This window comes from Gorilla gorilla, chromosome 2, assembly GCF_029281585.2.
Source record: "Gorilla gorilla gorilla isolate KB3781 chromosome 2, NHGRI_mGorGor1-v2.1_pri, whole genome shotgun sequence".
Taxonomy (NCBI): domain Eukaryota; kingdom Metazoa; phylum Chordata; class Mammalia; order Primates; family Hominidae; genus Gorilla; species Gorilla gorilla.
In genome coordinates, this window is record NC_086017.1 from 23630639 (window position 1) to 23649779 (window position 19141).

At 51.1% G+C, this 19141-nt stretch overlaps 1 protein-coding gene across 1 annotated transcript in view; it reads right to left on the bottom strand.

The window, feature by feature from the left end:
- Nucleotides 1-3255: 3255 nt before the first annotated feature.
- WNT7A (Wnt family member 7A) overlaps nucleotides 3256-19141 on the bottom strand; it is a 61312-nt gene continuing 45426 nt past the window's right edge. Inside the window, exon 4 of the mRNA XM_031009483.3 lies at nucleotides 3256-4125. Within this exon, the coding sequence (XP_030865343.1) occupies nucleotides 3646-4125 (480 nt within the window). The 3' untranslated portion in view covers nucleotides 3256-3645. The remainder of the gene's footprint in view (nucleotides 4126-19141) is intronic.

Here is a 19141-nt window from a genome sequence, read left to right on the forward strand (position 1 = left end):
TGCCTGCCCTTGGGTGGAAAAGCCTCCTCAGGACTGTGTCTGCCCTTGGGTGGGAAAAGCCTCCCCAGGTCTGTTCTGACTCAGGTCTTGCTGAGGGGCTCCCTTGCCAATTGGCAGGGCACCCTCTGCAGAGAGGTTCAGGCACGGGTTCATCTCCTCAGGGCCTTTGGGAAAGTCCAGTTCCTGCTCCGTGAAGCCCCGAGCTAGTTTTAAACTCAAGTCCAGAGGCTGTGTGTGTGTGTGTGTGTGTGTGTGTATAGGAACTTTATCCCTCTTAACCCTTTCCCTCAAATTATTTTGCTGCCTCCATTGGTGCACTATGTTGGTGCAAGGCCATCCCTGGGAGGCACACATCCTGGACTTTGTTTTCTCACTGCTAAATTTGCTGTGTGGCCTTGAGCCCTGGCCCTCTCTGGGCCTCAGTTTCTCCAGTTCTAAAACAAGAGATGGGTCCAAGTCAGAGACTATACGCTGGTGGCATGAAGGCCAAGTTCAGCCCGCAGTCATGTTTTGCTTCATCCTCATGGTGTTTGTCAACGTACTGAAAAAGTGGGATATTTTACTTAAAAACCTGGATGCTTGTCCTTTCTTGAAAAATCAGAGGATCTGACCATGAAGAGGCCCACATTCCCATGTGGCAAAAATGCCCTTGCGTTGAACAGCTTACTTTCTGAGACTGGGTTCCTGCCAAGACCCCAGGCATTTGGTTTCTCATCACTATAGTCCTGGGCTTTCTGATGTTTTTGGTTCAGCCTCTAACGATTTTGGCCTTTGTAACATCAGTTTTTTTGAAAAGCCACTTTAGGAATAGACCGAAGGGGCTGGTGGATACCTCTGCCCAATGCAGAACCAAATATTTATTACCATAAGCCATGTTTGAAGAATCCAATAGTTGTGGAGAGAATAGTGATAATAATAATTAATAATAATATTTAGCATTCATCCATTGCTTTGCAACTCAAAGTGCCATACAGTCATTACTGGGAGGATCCTCACAACAGCCCTGTGAGGTAGGTGTTATTATTCTGATTTCACAGGTGGAGAAACTGGGGCTCAGAGCACAGCTGAACAGGGCACCAGAGAGAGGGCAGGCCCCGGAGCTGGGAATCCACAGTGAGGGAGGACACAGGGATGACTCTTCTGAGACTGTGTTTATGTAACTATAATTGAACACTCATCTGGGGAGGCTGGTCAGAATCTCCCCCATTCCCAGGTGCCAAGGAGGCCAGAAGCAGAAGGGTTGCAAGGTTGGGAAGCCATCCTGCTCATGGCAGATCTGGTAGGTTTTCCAAAGCAAAGATAAAATGTGACCTGTGGACTCCCAAGAAACGGCTCACTTACCTATCTGTAGGTGTACCTACCTCATCCACCCACCCACTTTCCTAGCTATTCATCCATTCATCCACTCACTTATCAATCCATCCACCCATCTGTTTATCCCTTCATCCATCCATCTACCCATCCATCCATTTATCCATTCACCCACCCACCTACTTATCCATCCACACATCTACCCATTCACCTACCTACCTACTCACACATTCATCCATCCCTCCATCCATTCACTCCATGGCCCCTTCACATGCCCACTCCTCCAGACACCCAAGTAAAAGAAAAATGGAAAAAAAGGTCCAAGGGAAGAAACCATGCAACCATCCAGTCACTTTTATTTGCCCATGCTGTGATCCAGGCTCAGTGTGGACACTGAGGAGTCAGACACAGCCTAGATACTGAGGGGCTCCCAGCAGGTGGGGCCATGGGGCTGTGCTGTGGTCTCAGAGGTGTCTGGTTTTCACCCATGGGTGTGGGGACAGAGTTCAGAGGTGCCTTCTCTTGGTGGTTCAACACAATCACACACAATCTCTGCTGTCTGCCTCATACCACCAGCCCTCACACACAAGCAGAGACTCTGGGGAGCAGCAGATGCAAAGGCATGCAGCTCCATGCCTGAGACCTGATCTCCCAGGCACATGGAGAGAAACAGACGCTTGGGTAGCATGGAAACACACAGACACATACATACACGAGTACAGCGGAGGCGCTGCAAGGCGCAAAGTCACGTGACTACACTCAAGTCCCTAAGGAGATACAGTACACACACACACACACACACACACACACACACACCGGAAATGCAAACGGACACATATTAGAACACCCCCAGCCTGCTGGAGGACAGCTTTCTAGGCTGAGGCTCTGGGTGTAGCTGGACCCAAAGCAAAGTGGCCTCACTTGAACCTCTCTCTGCCGCTTGGCCTTGGGAGCAGGATATCCAGGAAGCCCCACTGGGCCCGGCTGCTCATCGGCCCCTCACCCCATCTGCTTTGGGTCCCCTCATCTGAGGACTGCATCTCACCTTCCAGGACATGCAGGCAATGGCTAGTGTCTTGGTGATGTGTGGGGCTCCCTGAACTGGCCTCTGCTGCATGATGACGGTCAAGTCCCTGTGACGGGCACGATGACCTCCCACCACAGTGACTCATTTCGAGGCCACCACTCAGTGGCCCTGCTTGAAAGGCCTGAGCTTAACAGGCTGAGGCTGGGGATTTTATCTCTTTCCTGGCTAACATGGATGAGATGATGCCTCAACCCCAGGCATCCAGGGGCAGCTTGTGCCCACTTGGCAAACAGAACTCAAGAATCCAGCTGTGCAAGGGGCCCCGTGGGGCCTGATGCCACAACCAGGCATCGCCCCTCCTTACCCCAAAGTGAGTACCAGAATTAAGAAGAAGCACAGGCCGTGGAATGATACAGCAGACTCGATATAAATAAAATATTCATATAAAAATAGTCTCTTACAAAATATTCTCTCTTATCCGGTGGCTCACTTTCCGAAAGATGGAAACTGCTGGGAATTTATTATTTTTCCTCTCTATGTATTCCAAACTGGATTTTTCTAATGGTGAAGTTTGAACTGGGGAGGGCAAAAGGATGGAAAACATACTCTGGAAAAAACGTCTCCAAATCTGGACCAGCTCAAATTTCTGGATAAGTAGCAGCAAACAGCAAAAAAAAAAAAAAAATAATAATAATAAATGTGTGTGTGTATATATCTATATATGTATAAAAGATGTCTCCTCTTATACTTAAACATCTAGTGCTGCAAGGTGGGTACCTGCAAAATCAACTAGTAGAAATATCTGCATAAAGAATAGTTATGTACACTTCTACATGGCTCCTTGTCCTAGCAACAAAATCATCCTGCTAGGAAAGCAAGCAGTCCACTTTGATTGCAGAAAACGGATCCCGACGAGGTGGAAGAATTCTTTTTAATTAAATAAATTAATATTATTTTTATCAGAATAAATTGTTAAATATTGCTATGATGAGGCCCAGGGGTCCAGAGTTCCTGCTGCAAAAGGCTTCGCTCCAGCAGCGGAGGGACCTGGGCTCTGTCTGGGGGAGGGTGGAGCAGCATTGGGTGTGGAACAGAATAGTTGAGGGCTCTGAGAGATTTTTTTCCCCCACAGATGCCTGCAGGAAACCCAGGAAAAGTACCCTCCTCAGCAGAAAAGACAAGCTCAGCATTCCTGCGGTTCCCTGTGAAGATCCAGGCAGTGACCTGCCAGGGAGCCCGCAGCTTGGAAACGGTCCAGTCCTCCCAGCAATCTGACTTGCAGCGGGAGGGTGGTGTGCACACGGGGCTCACTTGCACGTGTACATCTCCGTGCGCTCGCTGCACGTGTTGCACTTGACATAGCAGCACCAGTGGAACTTACAGTTGCACTGCCACACGCGGGCGTACTGGTGGGTGTTGTAGCCACGCCCACAGCACATGAGGTCACAGCCGCTGGCCTGGGGAGCCGTCTTGTTGCAGGCGCGGCCCTGGGTGCCCACACTGCCGGTCACCGGGTCCTCCTCGCAGTAGTTGGGCGACTTCTCGATGTACACCAGGTCCGTGTCCATGGGCTTGCGGTACGACAGTGGCTTCTTGATCTTCAGGAAGGTGGGCCGCTTGTTGCGGCTGGCACGCACAGGCTCCACGTGAACGGCCTCGTTGTACTTGTCCTTGAGCACGTAGCCCAGCTCCCGAAACTGTGGCAGTGTGGTCCAGCACGTCTTGGTGGTGCACGAGCCTGACACGCCGTGGCACTTACATTCCAGCTTCATGTTCTCCTCCAGGATCTGCAGGGGAGGGCGGGGAAGAGCACAGCACAGGTCACTGCACGCCAAGGCCAAGTGCAGCCCCCAGCTCCCCCCCGCCCCCCACCCCTGCCCCACCTATCTGGGTCTGGCTTTAGTTTTTTCTTTCTGGTGTAGGAAACTCAGACCTGGATTCTAGGCCCTCTCATTCCAGCCTTTGTGCAGTGCAAGCCACTTCAGCCCTCTGTGCAGCAGTTTCCCCATATGTAGAATGGGGATAATGATAGTGCCTAACTGTACTCATACAATGAAATACTATACAGCAAGGAGAAAGAATGAATTGCTCACACATGCACAAAGAATGGATCTTTAAGAGGTAATGTTGAGGGAAAGAAGTTGGACACCAAAGAGGACATACTTTATGATTCCATTTATATGAAGTTCAAGAATTGAATGGCAGATGTTTTTCATTTAAACTTTATTCACCTACAAAGACAGTGGACTGGAGTTGGGCCATGAGCCATATTTTGCTTACCTTTGTTTTAGAATAGCCTAGCAATAAGAGAAGGCAACATTTTACCCAACACCCAGACTACGGCATATCAGGTTACTTTCAGTGTACTTTAAAAAATTGTTTTTATTTCTTTCTCTCACTTTTCTTCCTTCCTTCCTCCCTCCACCCCTTTCTTCCTTTTTCAACTATAAAGAAATATCTTTGGGACTAAAGCTTCTCTTCCTTCCTCCACCATCCTAAGTCATGAATTGAGCTCCTACTGTGTACAGGCACAGAGATGGGTATTTCCCAGTGAGCACAGTTGCTGGTTCACCATGTGTGAGCATTTTTATTATCCTTCATTCAGACGGTCAAATTGCTTTTGCTTGTTATATCATGAAAGAATGAATGGAGGAAGGGGTAAGTGAGTGGACATTTATTAACCCCCTGCATACACACTGGGCCCATGCTTTTGTGTATGGCATCTTATTAATTCCATGAAGCTAGTATGATTGACTCCTTTTTACAGAAAAAAAAGCCTTGAGGCTAAACTAAGTCTCAGAGCTGGTCTGTGAGACATTCTGAGGCAAGGGGCTTGGAGCTGAGGGGTGAACTGAGTGCCTGCTGGCCACTTAGTTCCCATGTGATGCTTCTTCTCCAGGTCTCAGTTTCCTTAACTCTAACATATAGTGAAGACAATTCCAGCTTTTCTGAGAAAATCAGGGTGCTGGAAGAGAATGAGACATTCAAAAAACTCGCTAGTTTTGCCTGTGGCCCTGGGCCCGTTCAAGATGCTGGGGATATTGAGGTGACAAGATTAAGTCCCTGTCTCTGAGAATTGGGTCCATGTTCAGGGTCCTCCTAGCCCTAAGAGCTCTGCTTCCAGGAGAGGTGACCAGTGTTTGGTCAACAGAACCACCAGGGAGGGAGAGCCACCACATTTCAACCTCAGTATCTGCAATCAAATGAGCCAGTGATGCCACAGGCATCCAAAGTGTTCAGGAACAGGACTGGCTGGTTGAAGGCTCTGGTTCCAGAACACCTGGCATCACAGAGTACCTCCTGTAGGCAGCAGTCTCCCAGGACCCCCACACACACAGCCCATGCTGGATGAGCAGCCCCTTCAAATGCAGGCTGCGTCCCACAAATCTGTGTCCCCAAAACAACACAGATATCCCCAACACAGGTTGTCAGTGAGGGGATAGTTCCCAAATCTCCAGCCTGCCTTTCTGCCTTGGCTTCAGAAGCAGGAGAAAGCGCAAAGGCTTGGAGGTGTGATGACACAATTGGGGGCAGAGTGAGGCAGGTGTTTCTGAGGCACTCAGGCCCAGTTGAGCTGGAGGCTTTGACAGAGATACCTGGGGGATGCTCAAAATGGATTCTGACAATACTGAGTGTTGGCAAGCATATGGAGCACCTGGAGCCCTCAGACACTGCTGGAGGCATGCCAACCCGGTACACGTATGTTAGAAACCCGTTTTCCAGTATCTACTAAGGCTGAGGATGCACATGCCTATGACTCAGACCTTCCATTTCCAAGACACATACCCTAGAGAATCACACTGTGTGTGCAAAGGAAACAGGTTCAAGAATGTCCACACAGCAATGTTCATAATCACTCTGACCTGGGCACCATCCAGATGACCATCCATAGTGAGTGGATAAACCACAGCGTGTGCATTTCAATGGAACACAATAGGGCAATGACAATGAACAGCTCTAGCAAGCCACACTGACAGGGACTAACTCAGAAACACAGTGTGGAGGGACAGAAGCAAGCCAGAAATGATTTCCACAGAGTGATTTCATTTGGATCAAGGTCAAAGGCAGGCAAAACTGGATAGTATTGTTTAGGAGCCCATCCACCAATATCAAGACAAGGTTATTCCCAGGGCGAGGAGGGGCTGTGGTTGGCCAGGGGCACCCAGCTGTCTTCTGGGGGTCCTGGCAATATTCCACTCCTTGATATGGGTTATGGTTACATGGGTCATGCTTTGTAACTATTCTTTTAAGTGAACAGGGATGCTTTGTGTACCTTTTTCACATAAGCAATATCTCAATTTATAAAAATGCAATGGATACAATCAATGGCCAACAAGCACATGAGAAGATGTTCAGCAGCACTGGTCCCCAGGGAAAGGCAAATCAAAACCACAACGACATGCTCCTTTACACTCACTAGGAGGCTAAGACAATAACAAGTGTCGGCGAGGGTGTGGAGCCATCAGAACCCTCCTGCACTGCTGGTGGGCAGCTGAAATGAGGCAGCCACTCTGGAAAACAGTCTGGCAGCTCCTCAGAATGTTAGACACAGAATGTGTGACTCAACAATTCCACCCCTAGGGGTATGCCCAAGAGAAATGAAAACATGTCCACAATAAAATGAGTACATGATTGCTCATAGCAGCATTATTCATAACAGCCAAAAAGTGAGCGGAATAACTCCCTCAACTATTAATGGATAAGCAAAATGAGGTATACAGTGGAACGTTATTCAGCCATAAAAAGGAATGAAGTACTGACACACGCTACAACGTGGATGAGCCTTGAAAACATTATATGCTAAGTGAAAGTAGCCAGATGCAAAAGGCCACATATCGTGTGATTCCGTTTACATGCAATGCCTAGAATAGGCAGATCCATAATGACACATGGGAGATTAATGGTTGCAGAGAAGAAGGGAAATGGGGAGTGGTGGCTAATGGGTACAGGTTTCTTTTTGAGGTGATGAAAATAATGTAAAATTCATTGTGGTGATGGTTGCACATATCTGTGAATATATATTAAAAGCCATTGAATTGCATATTTTAAGTGGTGACACTGTACGGCATGTGAATTATACCTCAGTAAAGTTGTTTTCTTAAAAAAGGCAATGGGAAGCCCCTGGAAGGTTTTTGTGGGAAAGCAATACCAAGGCTTGCATGTATTTCCATGTGTGTGATACTGAGGGCTACTACCGTGGTGGGCCCTAAGCAATGGCCCTAGTGCAGAAAATGGCTCCTGTGTCCTGGATGAGGGTCACTGCTCCTTCTGCCCCTCTTGGACCCCTGAATGTGGCCTCCCTGTTCTTCTGAAGCCATTGATGGTGTGACGCCATGGTGGTATTGAATGGGCTCCGATCAGGTGACATCCAGCCTGCTAGCCCTGCACACTCTGCATTTTGAGAGCTTCAGTGACTGCATTATGTCCACATTAAGCCAGGCATAATCACAGCTGCCTGGCCAGGGCTGGTCACCAGACGGGCACCCAGCCCTCTCCCTGAGGCAGGGGACAATAGCAGAGGAAGTGTGTGAGGGACAAAGCTGCACTCTGCACCCTACTGCTTGAGGCCAGGCTTCTGAGCTGCCCGAGGGGACTTATGAGCTCACCTCCCCACTTGAAGAGCCTGGGCTCTGTGCTTCAGTGTCAGGAGGTCTGAGGGCTTTCAGGCTCAGGCTCTAAGATGACACGGCTCCATGCAGCTTCCCAGAGCCTGGCATACAGCTGGTGCGCAGAAAACGCCAGAAGGTAATTCACCAAGGGGGTGCATTCAAATCACTCCACAAGCAGTATGCCCCAGGCCCGAGCAATTGTCAGTTGAATGTTCAGGGTCCCACAGGCCCTGCCAAGCTAGCCAGGCATCAACCCTCCATTGCTGGATATAGGTGAAGTTGAGAGGATTCAAGGAAAAGCCATGGCAAAGGTGGGGGACAATCGAGGGGCTTGGAGCAGCTGGCAGAATGTCAGTATTTTATATTAGTGGCTGTACCATTGGGTTGCAGGTTAAAGACCAGCTGCATGAAACTGCTAGAGTTTGCCATTTTGCCATCTTGTGATGCTGAGATTTCACAATATATGAGAAAAATAAATGAGGAAGTAAATCTGTGAATCTGGTGTCTGGCCTCAGTAGGCCCTTCCAGATGGTTTGGCCTGTGGAAGGCACTGGCAGGAAATCAGAGGGCAGGAGGAAAGTTCTGGAAGTTATTCCCCCTGGTTGCTCCCTGCTGGGCCCTTCAGGATGTCTGCACACCCCTATCAAAGGTCACAGCTCCTGCTGGGAAGTCCTCTCTATACAGCCCCCGGATTCTAGCAGCTCAGCCTCCCCTGTCTTCAGGCGTAAGGAGTAACCACTCCCCAGTGTAGCAAGCCCCAGGGTGCTGCACCAACTCTTTGAATTCCTTTACTTTTGTCCTTTTATTAGCAAACTCTTTCTTTTTTAAAACAGCTTTACTGCAGTACAATTCACATACCATACAATTCTCCCATCAAAAGTGTACAATTCAATGGTTTTTAGTATATTCAGAATTGTACCACTATCATTACAATCTAATTCTGGAACATTTTAGTCACCCCACAAAAGAAACTCCATACCCATTGCAGTCATTCCCCATTTCCCCTTTTCCCAGTCCCAGGCAGCCGCTAATCTACCTGCTGTCTTTGTAGATCTGTCTGTTCTAGACAGATCTATTCTATAAATGGAATCACATAGTATGTGGCATTTTGTGTCTCTAGCTTCCTTCACTCAGCATAAAGTTTTCAGGGTCTGTGCATGTTGTAGCATGTGTTACAATTCTTTTCCTTTTCATGGCTGAATAACATTCCATGGCACAGGTATGCCACATTTTATCCACGCTTCCATGGGTCATTGGACAGTGGTCTCTTTCTAAACTCTCCTTAATTCCCCAGTCTGAATGTGCCTGTGGCATCCAGCCATGACCACAGTGGATACACCTGGCTCCTCTGCAGCAGGGCCGAGTCGAGCCCCACCCTCCTGGCCCCCAGGCCCGTGCTCTCTCCACAGCAGCTGCCTCCGCTTGAGCAAGCTCACCCCTTCCATGCCTCTCGGCCCTGCACATGCTGTTCCTTATCTGGAAGGCCAATCTTTATCACCATGACAGACGATGGCCCAACAATTCCACTACTGAATATGTACCCTGCAGGGAGGCTTGTGCTTGTGCAAGATGTCAAAGAGCCTCACAGGGACCTTATCTGAAATATCCAAAGGCCAAAAGAATCTGAAGATCCACCAGCGGGGACTGGTTATGTAAATTACGGCACATCTATGAGTTGGAATGCCCTATAGCTGCTAAAGAGAATGAAATGGCTCTTACTCACTAACCAAGGACACTGTGCAAGGTCCATGGTTAAGAGAGCAAAGCAAAGTGTAGAAAGGCTTGCAGCTTGGGAGCTTGTTTGTATGAGAAAGAAGACTCATCCATGTATGCTTGTAAGAGCACAGGGTATTTCTGGAATTACATGAGGGGAATTGGTAAGAGCAGCTGTCTCTGGGGAGGACACCAGTGCCAGGGGACCAGGTGGACAAACAGGAGTCTTACTTTTCATGGGATTGTCTTTTGTAGTGTTTGAATATTCTGCCATGTCAGGAAAAAAGTCAGCTCCTCACAAAGCCTTCCCTGATTGTCAGGATAGACAGTGACTCCCTCATGGTTTCCATGGCTGGCCTGTGCTGTTAGAGTCCTTGTCTCCTTAGCACTGTGATAACCTGCCTATACGTCAGCATTCCCCCAGGCCAATTGCCCTCCAAGGGAGGACTTGCTTCATAGCTACAAGTAGTGGTATGTTGCTCAAACTGGCTCTCGAAAGAAAAAACAAAAAGCCCTGTTACGTAGTGTTTCCCAATTTCTGAGGAATAAATTAAACGTTCCCACCATGGCTGACTTTAAGCTACCAACAGTTTAACAATTGACAAATCCTGAATATTTAGTAGTGGGTCTTCCAGCCCATAGGAGTGGGTTCCAACACACCACTGGCCTGGGAGTGTGATTACTGCATAGCCTCCAGCTGTCAGATCCTTCAGGGTGTGGGGCCCTGCATCTGGGGACCAAGAGAGGCAAGGGTATAAAGGTCTGGCCATTTTAGCCAGAGGCAGTCCAACGTAATGGGCAGGACTGAGTCCAGTGCTCCCCATCAAGGCTTTGCTGGGCCAGCATCCAAGTGTGAGTCCTCTATCTGCCCAAGCCTGCTCCTCCTCTTCCCCTTTATTCCTTTATACAGATCCCCAATAAATAGCTGGGACCTGAAACTCCATCTCAGCCTCTGCTTCCAGAGAACCCCACCGGCCACACTCCTCGGGCCAGGTCATTCACCTTGAAATCCCCCGCCTCTGATGAAGAGCCTTGTGTGCAAGCGGTGCTGCCCGGTGTTTGCAAGGGGAACAGGACCTAGGGCATGTCTGTCCACGTAGGCATTCACTCATGCACCTGTTTTACAGTGAGGACCTACTGTGTGGTATTTGGCGTCACCCCTGCTGGGGAGTTCCCAGGAAGACTATGACACAAGCAGGTGCTGCTCCAGTTTTCTCTGAGCTTCCGGTCCCCACCTTCCCTGAGTTTGCAGTCCTTGCCACCTCTGAGCTTGTGATTCCAAACCAGAAGTAGCTGTGGAATTAATAATTCCCCTGAATGTAATCATACATTGGTAAGTGCTATGAAGGAGTGAAAGCAACAGAGAAGGAAACTTGAACCCGTGAGATGCTCCTGTGTGCATCAGGCCAGGGCTGAGCTGGAGTCAGATAACAGGAGGGATAAATTAGAATTGGCCAAACTCAGGTAGATGGGGAAAAGGCATTTCAGATTGGGAAACAGAAACAGAGAACTGAAAGAGGGAGCAGGCTTAAGGAAGAGCACATGTTGAGCACATAATGAGGACATTTCAGGCATGGTGAGTGGCCAGAAAGAGGGGAATCTGGGGAGTAAAAGGGTCTTTTGGTGCTACCGAAATCTGACTCCAGTCAGCTCAGGCATCTACAGAGGATAATGTGAGTGCAGGGCCAGGCAGACTTCAGTCCCTTCCACAGAATAAAACAGTGGCTGAAACCAGCCAGAAGAGGGCTAAACATCTACAATTTTTGATATCTAAAAAATTGATTGCAAAATCACAGTATGGGAGAGACTGAGAAAGATTGAAATTGACCACAAGTTCAATATGAGCTAGGAGGCTACTGAAAAGCCAACACTCTGGGGCCATATTAACTAAGGCCTAATGCCCACAATAAAGAAGGGGATGGTCTTCCTATACAGTTTTCAGAACTGGACTATGCCTCAGCAGATGGAAAGAAACAGAGCATGTCTAGAGGAGAGAGCTGGAGGACCCACAGTGAATGAGCTGGAGCTGCTCAGCCTGGAGAAGGTAGTTTCTGGGATCCCTAGTCACTACTCCACAGGGTCTGCAGGCCTGACCCAGGACAGAGTGAGCAGGAAGGACTGTGTCCCAGAGCACAGAGCTGGGACCCCAGTTGTTGGCAGGAGTCACAGAGCAGTAGATTCCTGCTCAGTGAGAGGGCAACCTCCCCAACAAAGCTCACCAGGGTTCAAGAGGGTTGCTGGTGAGGTAATGAGCTCCCTGTCCTGGAATGTATGTAAGCAGCGGCTGGGGTCTGTAAAGGGGACTCCTGCACCAGGTTGGGTGGGGCTGCAATCCAGAGCCTCCTCTGCCTGCCAGCCATGCCCCAAACCTGTCTGGAGCAGCAGGAAGGATTTTCTGCACCACTGGAGGGAGAAAAATCAATCTCTTTTTGACAGGTCCCCCAGGAAGTGCCAACAATGTACCAGGTGCTGCCCAGAGCCCGGAATTACTCAGGGTGGGGTTCTCAGGCCTGGGAGGGGACTGGGGAGAAACTTGGCTCCAGAAAATTCCTTGATTCATAATGCCAAATAGATACTATCGAATTTGGTGCTTCTGGGCCTGTCCCAGACCCTCGGGCTGCCCAGGGGACCTAGGGGTGAACTTCCTGGAAGAAGGAAGGATCCTTGGGAGGGGACATCAGACAGCAACCTCTGGCTCCCACAGGGTCCATGCCACATGGTGCTCCTATGACTGGAAGTGTCTGCCACCCTCCATAGCATTCTGAGGGGCATCGAATTTTAAAAACCAAAGGCTTCCCAGCGTTGAACACACTGCTCGCTGTCATCCCTGCCCCCAGCTCCCATGGCAGGCACTCCGAAGCACTGGGCGCTCCAGGATCGATCCTGCGCTGCCCTACTCCAGGAATGTGCCCCCATTCATCTCCGCAGGCCCAGCCCAACCCAGCCCTCTACAGCCCTCCACAGTGCCACCTCCTCCACAGAGCCACCTGTCCCAGCCCCACCCAACCCCAGTCCTTATCTTGGTGCCTTGTTTTCTAGCAAGCCCAGTGAGACCTTGGAGCTTTGCAAACAGTGACTCCTCAATGAGGCCTTTCCTAGCCCCCGAAACTGAAGTAGCCCCACTGGTCATTGCTAAGGATGGGTGACTCAGACCAGTCAGGGCCAAACTGAAGTGAGTCCTGGGGATTCTGCGCACACAGAAGACAAGAGCTGTTGGTTATCTCCCACCACATACGAACAGGAGGGAATGCAGGGGCCAGAGCTGTGGACAGGCATCGTGCAACCACATGGGCCAGAGAATGGCATCAACTAGGAAAGCAGAGCTGAGAAATAGAGAGGGGGCAAGGAAGGGGTGCATGCGGCTGGGTCCTGGGAATATCATTTGCACCCTGGATCAAGCCAGACCTGAATTCATCAACCCAAGACCACTGTGTTCCAGGAACTAATGAATACCCTTTGCTCTTAAGCAAGCTTGAGTTGGGTTTCTGCCCATTACAACTTAAAGTACCCTAACTGCAACAGAAATCCTTTCATCTGGGTGGTGGAGGTGCCCTTTGTAAAACAGATAGCCAGCCCCAAGTTGATGGGTTTTAAGCCACACATGGCATGGCGCAGGTCTGGGGAGCCAAGGACTGGTTTGCCTAAAAAGGCCTTTGGAAGGCCAGGACCTCGAGGGCTGGAGCTCGAGACCCTGGGTTCGTTGAGTATCTGCTGCTTCCTCCCCTCTGAAACCCCTCTGAGGCTGGCCAGGCTGGCTCCTCTGCAGGGAGTGGTCAGTTCTGGACTACTTGTACCTCAGGTTATAAGCAGTGACCTGGGCAACCAGAATCAGTCTCCACGAAAGTATGATGTGGCCAAAGGCAGCCTGAAGCAGAAGGGCAGGCACTGTGGCAGAGTCAGGTCACCCAAGAAGCTCAGTTCAAATCCCATCCCTGCCACCACATGCTGGTGATGGCAGAAATGGCCCAAGGGAACATGGCACACTCTCTGGCTCTCGATTTCCTCATTGCTGCTGGCCTACCTCTGACCACGGAGGCCGAAAGCATAACACATCGCCTGAAAAAAACAGAGACCCGGAAAAGCAACTTCTCCCTTTCTATCTTTGGATGCTGTGGTGTAAGAATGTGATTCCTGGAGCTTAGGCAGTCATCTTGTGACCATTAGGCAAGGCCTATGAGGCTGACAAGGTGACAATGGCAGAATGGAAGGGTGAAAAGAGCTGGGGCCCAAGAAAAGACTGTTGAGCTTCTGAAAGAAACCATATCCAGATTTTCATTTTGCAGGAAAAAAACAAACTCCTATCATCAAAACCACTTTTGGTACTCGTAAGGCATTCTGTTACTTGCAACCAAATGCATCGTAAGAGATTTGTTCCTCGTTGTAAAGTAGGGACAAGTCCTCTCAAAGGGAACAGTGGGGATTAAACAGGAGAAGGCTCTTTGAGGCCTGGCACCAGGTATCTCACAGAACTGGCGCCCAGCCTGTGGGAACTTTTCTCATTTTGAGCAGTGGATGCTGGGATGAGTGCGCACAGGGCTAGAAGGGCAGGGCAGGGAGAGCGGCGCTGTGGGGCAGAAGGAGCCGTCGGATGGAGGTCCTGCTTCTGTCTGTACACTGCTATGTGCCTGCAGGCAAGTCCCTTTCCTTCTCTGAGTCTCCGTTTTCCCTACCAGTGAAGGCACCACAGGGGGATCTCGGAGAGAAAAGATGGGGACAGAGGGAGACGAGGAGGGCAGGGGGAGGAGAGAAGCAGGTTGGCTGAAGTTGTCCACACTCTCCCAGAAGTCCCTGGAGTGAAAGCCCATTTCTGTGCAGTGCAGCAGCTGCAGAGATGAGAGGAACTGACCATTTCCCCCAGAGGTCATTAGGAGTTCCTGGGAGCCCTGCTGTTGAAGCCCCAGCCCTTCATCCTTTCTCCTGCCTTCTCCAAGACCCAGTTCAACTCACCCCAGAACCCCTGTCCTATTGCAAACACCCTCCCAGCGCTGGAAGCATGTCTGTGCTGCTGCTGCCTGGCATGGCAACCCCAGGGCATCTTTAAGCAGCCCCTGCAATGGCTGCCTTTGTTCTCCCCTCACACAATGTGCTCCTGGTCCCCGCAGCGTCTTCTCCCATCCACATTGCTGGTACTGCTATCTCCCATGCTCAGACCCCAGCCACCCTCCCCCAAGCAGGAGGCTCGTTCCTGAACCTTCTCAAAAAAGATCCAAGCCAGCTGATCACATGGTAAAGCTGGGCCCCGGTCAAAAAGATGGACAGAAAGCAGGTGGGAGCTTTGCTGGATGTGGAGGCCCCTCAACCTCAGGCTGGAGGGCTGATGGCTTAGTTTTCACAGAAAGCCATGCCTGGGTCAGACTCCAGAGACTTGAGGCAGGAGATGGTCACCAAGTTCCGCTGGCTTCCTCTCCTGTGCCCCATGCCCCATCTGTTCATGTTTCTTGTCTCCAAGCACCCACCCTGCACCAACCAAGTGAAACACGGGTCCATCATCCTCTGTGTGTGGTGGAAGGTGTCCCTGGCTGCTGCTCACCCCTGCTCTACCCTGGGAGGCTGAGCTGTGTCCCTCCTTGCCCTCCAGCTTACCAGTGGGGGATCCCACAGGGACTGGAGGGCAGGAGAAGATACAGGCAGGACTTTTACACCCTGGACTCCCTGTCCATGGACCACATGGTGGCTGTGACTGTCTCCCTCTGCCTAGAACCACAGCACCTGCCACGAGGCCCCTTTTCCCCAAGCCACACTTTCTCCACTAACACTGCCCTCCAGGGCAGACAGAGCTCCCCAGTGTTGCCAGCCCTAAGGCCTTTTTAGGATTCCTTAAATCCTGCCCACATCCCTGTAGTCATCCTTTACCTAAACTTTCCTCTGTTACCCCTGACTACGCCATCTCCCAGACTCTGGTGGGCACACTGGGTAAGTGAGTCCCTCCTTGAGCTCCAGCTTTGTCTCCTCATGACATGGGCTCAATGGAACACACCTGGTGATGCAGCAGCTGGGTTAAATGACCGAAGGTGGAGTTCCAGGGGAAGGAGGTGCTCATAATCACTGCTGTGATTATGTAGGATTGTGCCATTGTTCAAGGCTCTGCAGGAAATGTTGGTGTTGGTGTCAGGATCAGAGTGAGGAAAATTTCTCGGCCTAGGGCTCAATGCCGGCCTCAAGCCCAAGCTGCTCAGTGTCATTTCTTCCTACGTGTATGCCCAAACCTCTCAGCAGACTGAGTGGCACAAGGGCAGGATCCATGCCCACCTCTAATAAAAGCCGCTGCCTCCGAGGTAGCTGCGGTGTCCAGTGCCTGACACGAATGCACACAGAAACCTTATGAGGAAGGTTGACCATCATCAGCCCATTTCACAGATGAGCAGACTGGGGAGCCAAGGGGTGGCAGTGCGGACCACAGTCACACAGTCAGGAAGCGTGGAACTGGTATTAGAGTCCAGCAATCTGGCTCTAGAGCTGTGATGTGGCCGAACAGAAGGAAGGTGGGTGGGCTAGGATGGCCTTGCTCCCTCGGTGATGGTCACCTGGGCTGGCTTGTGTAGTGGACACTGTCGCATGCCACTGGGATCTGTCCTTCAGGACCAGACACTCCCTCTGCAGCTGCTGGGAGTGTTGCTGCTGATGGCTAGCAGCTGAGTTCCTCCCTAGGCACTGCCCTCCCCTGATGGGAGCTGTCTCACCCAAGACCACTCCCCCTCCCTGGGCAGCCCCCCAGCCAAAGACTGGTTGGTGCTGGGTACAAAGGCCCATCTCCCTGCCTCCATGGGGCTAACCCAGCTCCAGGTTTCTCATGGGACCAGCATAAGTCCCTGTGGCTGCTGCATCACTGGCCAACTTCTCTCGATGCCCAGGGCTGCCTTCCTCACTGCCTTATAGGTGTATCTCCCCAGAGTCCTGCCCAGGACCTGTCCTGCTTGCAAATGTCCAAAGCAGGGACCCTTTCCAAGGCACTGAATAAAGACAATGTGGAGGTCAGTGGGCAGGCAGCCTTGGACCCCCAACCCCAGGAGACAATAAGTGTGGATACCCACACCAGGATAGGTGCTACAGGCTCCCATCCAGAGCTGCCACCACCTGCTCCCCTCCTGTTCCTGCTCCTGCTTCTCCTGCTCCTGATGATATTCCTCCTCCTCCTCCCCCTCTTCCTCCTCCTCAGGCTCCTCCTGCTCCCCCTCCTCCTCCTCAGGATCCTCCTGCTCTTCCTCCTGCTCCTCCTTCTCCTTCTCTTGCTCTTCATGCTCCTCCTTCTCCCCCTCCTCCTCCTCTTGCTCCCATCCTCCTGCTCCTCCTCTTCCTCTGCAGGCTCCTCCTCCTCCACAGGCTTCTCCTTCTTCCCAAGCTTCTCCTACTCTTCCTCCTTCTGCTCCTCATCCTCCACAGGCTCCTCCCACTGCTCCTCCTCCACAGGCTCCTCCCACTCTTCCTTCTCACAGGCTCCTCCTCTTTCTCAAGCTTCTCCTTCTTCCCAAGCTTCTCCTGCTCTTCCTCCTCCTCCCCCTCCTCAGCCTCCTCCTACTCTTTCTCCTGCTCTTCCTCCTCCTTCTCAGTCTCCTCCTGCTCCTCCTCTCCCTCCCCATGTCGATCCATCTTAGCAGAAAGCTGCATTTCAGCCAGCTGCAGCTGTATACCTCTGGGCGACTCAGATGAAAGAGCAGAAAAAATGGCTTTTTTTTTCTGTAAACATTTGAGGTATTTTCTTTTTGGTGCATTCTTTAAGTCATTCTGGATGCACTGACTTCAAGCAAATATTCCTGCCTGACATGGAGGGGATGGCAGGGAAAAGGTGCACCCCATAGGACAGGGCCCCTGGAATGCAGCCTGGGGGGTACAGGAAGAGAGGTTTCCACTCAAGCCAGAGAGAGGTTTTCTGGTCTATACTGGGGGCCTTCTGAAACTCAGTGTTTGCCAGGTTACAACTGCTTAGATGCTCTCTCTGGCTCCTGAGGTTAAAGCCCACGTTCCTCTGCCTGGCTTTCAAGACCTTCCATGAACTGGTCTCTGCCCAACTTTGGGGTATTGTAGGAGCCCGAGAACTGTGGACACACAGCCCCTCACCCCAGATTCATCTCTTTCTAGGCTCCTACCCCCCCCAGTAACCTGTGTGGCCTGCACACAGTCACACCCCACCATGTGCTCACACACACACAACCTCCCCAGGCACGGCCCCATGCAACCCCCCACAGGCTCACACCCTCACACTCATCAGCACACTCAAAGCACACACTCTTACGCCTGTGCACACACTCACACACTCCCTCACAGGTATGCACGACCCACATGCTCACACACAGGTGCTTCTCATGCTGTCCATCCCTACACAACATATGCACAGATAGCCCTTCACACACAGTCCTGCCCACATACTTCCCGGCACACAAGCTCACACACACACACCCTTAAACATGAAGGGAGCCCATATGGTGGTGGCTAGCAGATGGACACACTGCACACTGGCATGGGGGGCCTGGGGCCAGGTCTCAGCTTTGCTCCCCTGTAAACTGGGGCATTTAAAGTAGCAAACCCATTTGGAGGTGGAATAGTCGAGCCCCACACAGTGCAGCACCACACAGTGCAGCCTCTCCTAGATGCATTCTGGGTGCCTCTCTCTCATAAGTGACCTCCCTGCAGGCTGCTAGGTTGACTACGGGGCAGGGGTTGCCTTGGGCAGGCCTGTCCCAGAGTCTAGGTTAGTGGGGACTGTGGCCTGTGACCTGGGGTGAGGCAATTGGGTAACCCCAACCACAGCATGAGGGGCAGGGAGGCTGACAGCGGGGACATGGAGCCACTGAACCTATGTGCTTCTCCCAACTGCTGGAGCACCCTGAAATGGCCTTGGCAATCAGTCATACATTCACTTATTCATTCATTCACTCATTCACCTTTCCACTACACGCTAACTTAATCCCTTCCCTGGCCAGGCGCTGAGGTTGGTGGCCAGGTGGGCAGAAAGAGGCAAGCCCCCGACTCCCTTGAAGCTTAAGCTCTGGAGGGGGAGGTGGCTGTGCTGTCAACTGTCACAGGGGCATAAGGCTGATACCAGCTTCCACCAATGGTGGCCCTGAAGGAAAGCGCAAACTTGCTCCCGTTCCTGTGGTCACAGCTCCCAGAAGTTTCCCCCACAGCCTGGCTGGAAAATGTTTTTAAAACAATTTGAGAAATCTGAATCAGGCAGGGTATTAGAGAGCATTGAGCAATTGTTTATTTTGCTCAGGGTGATAATGGCACCATGGTTTTTTTTTAGAAGTCCCTATTGATTGGAGATACACAGTCATGTGTGGGTGAAATAACAAGTTGTCTAGGGTTTTCCTTAAACCCTTCCAGCTGTGGGGAGCTGAGGAGAGAAAACGAGGTAGAGGACTTGGACCACAAGCTGGGGCTGCTGATGCTGCGGGTCGGGTGCACACTGGAGGTCAGGGGCACGCTGTGGGTCAGGTGCACGCTGTGGGTTGGGTGCATGCTGGGAGTCGGGTGTATGGGGCTC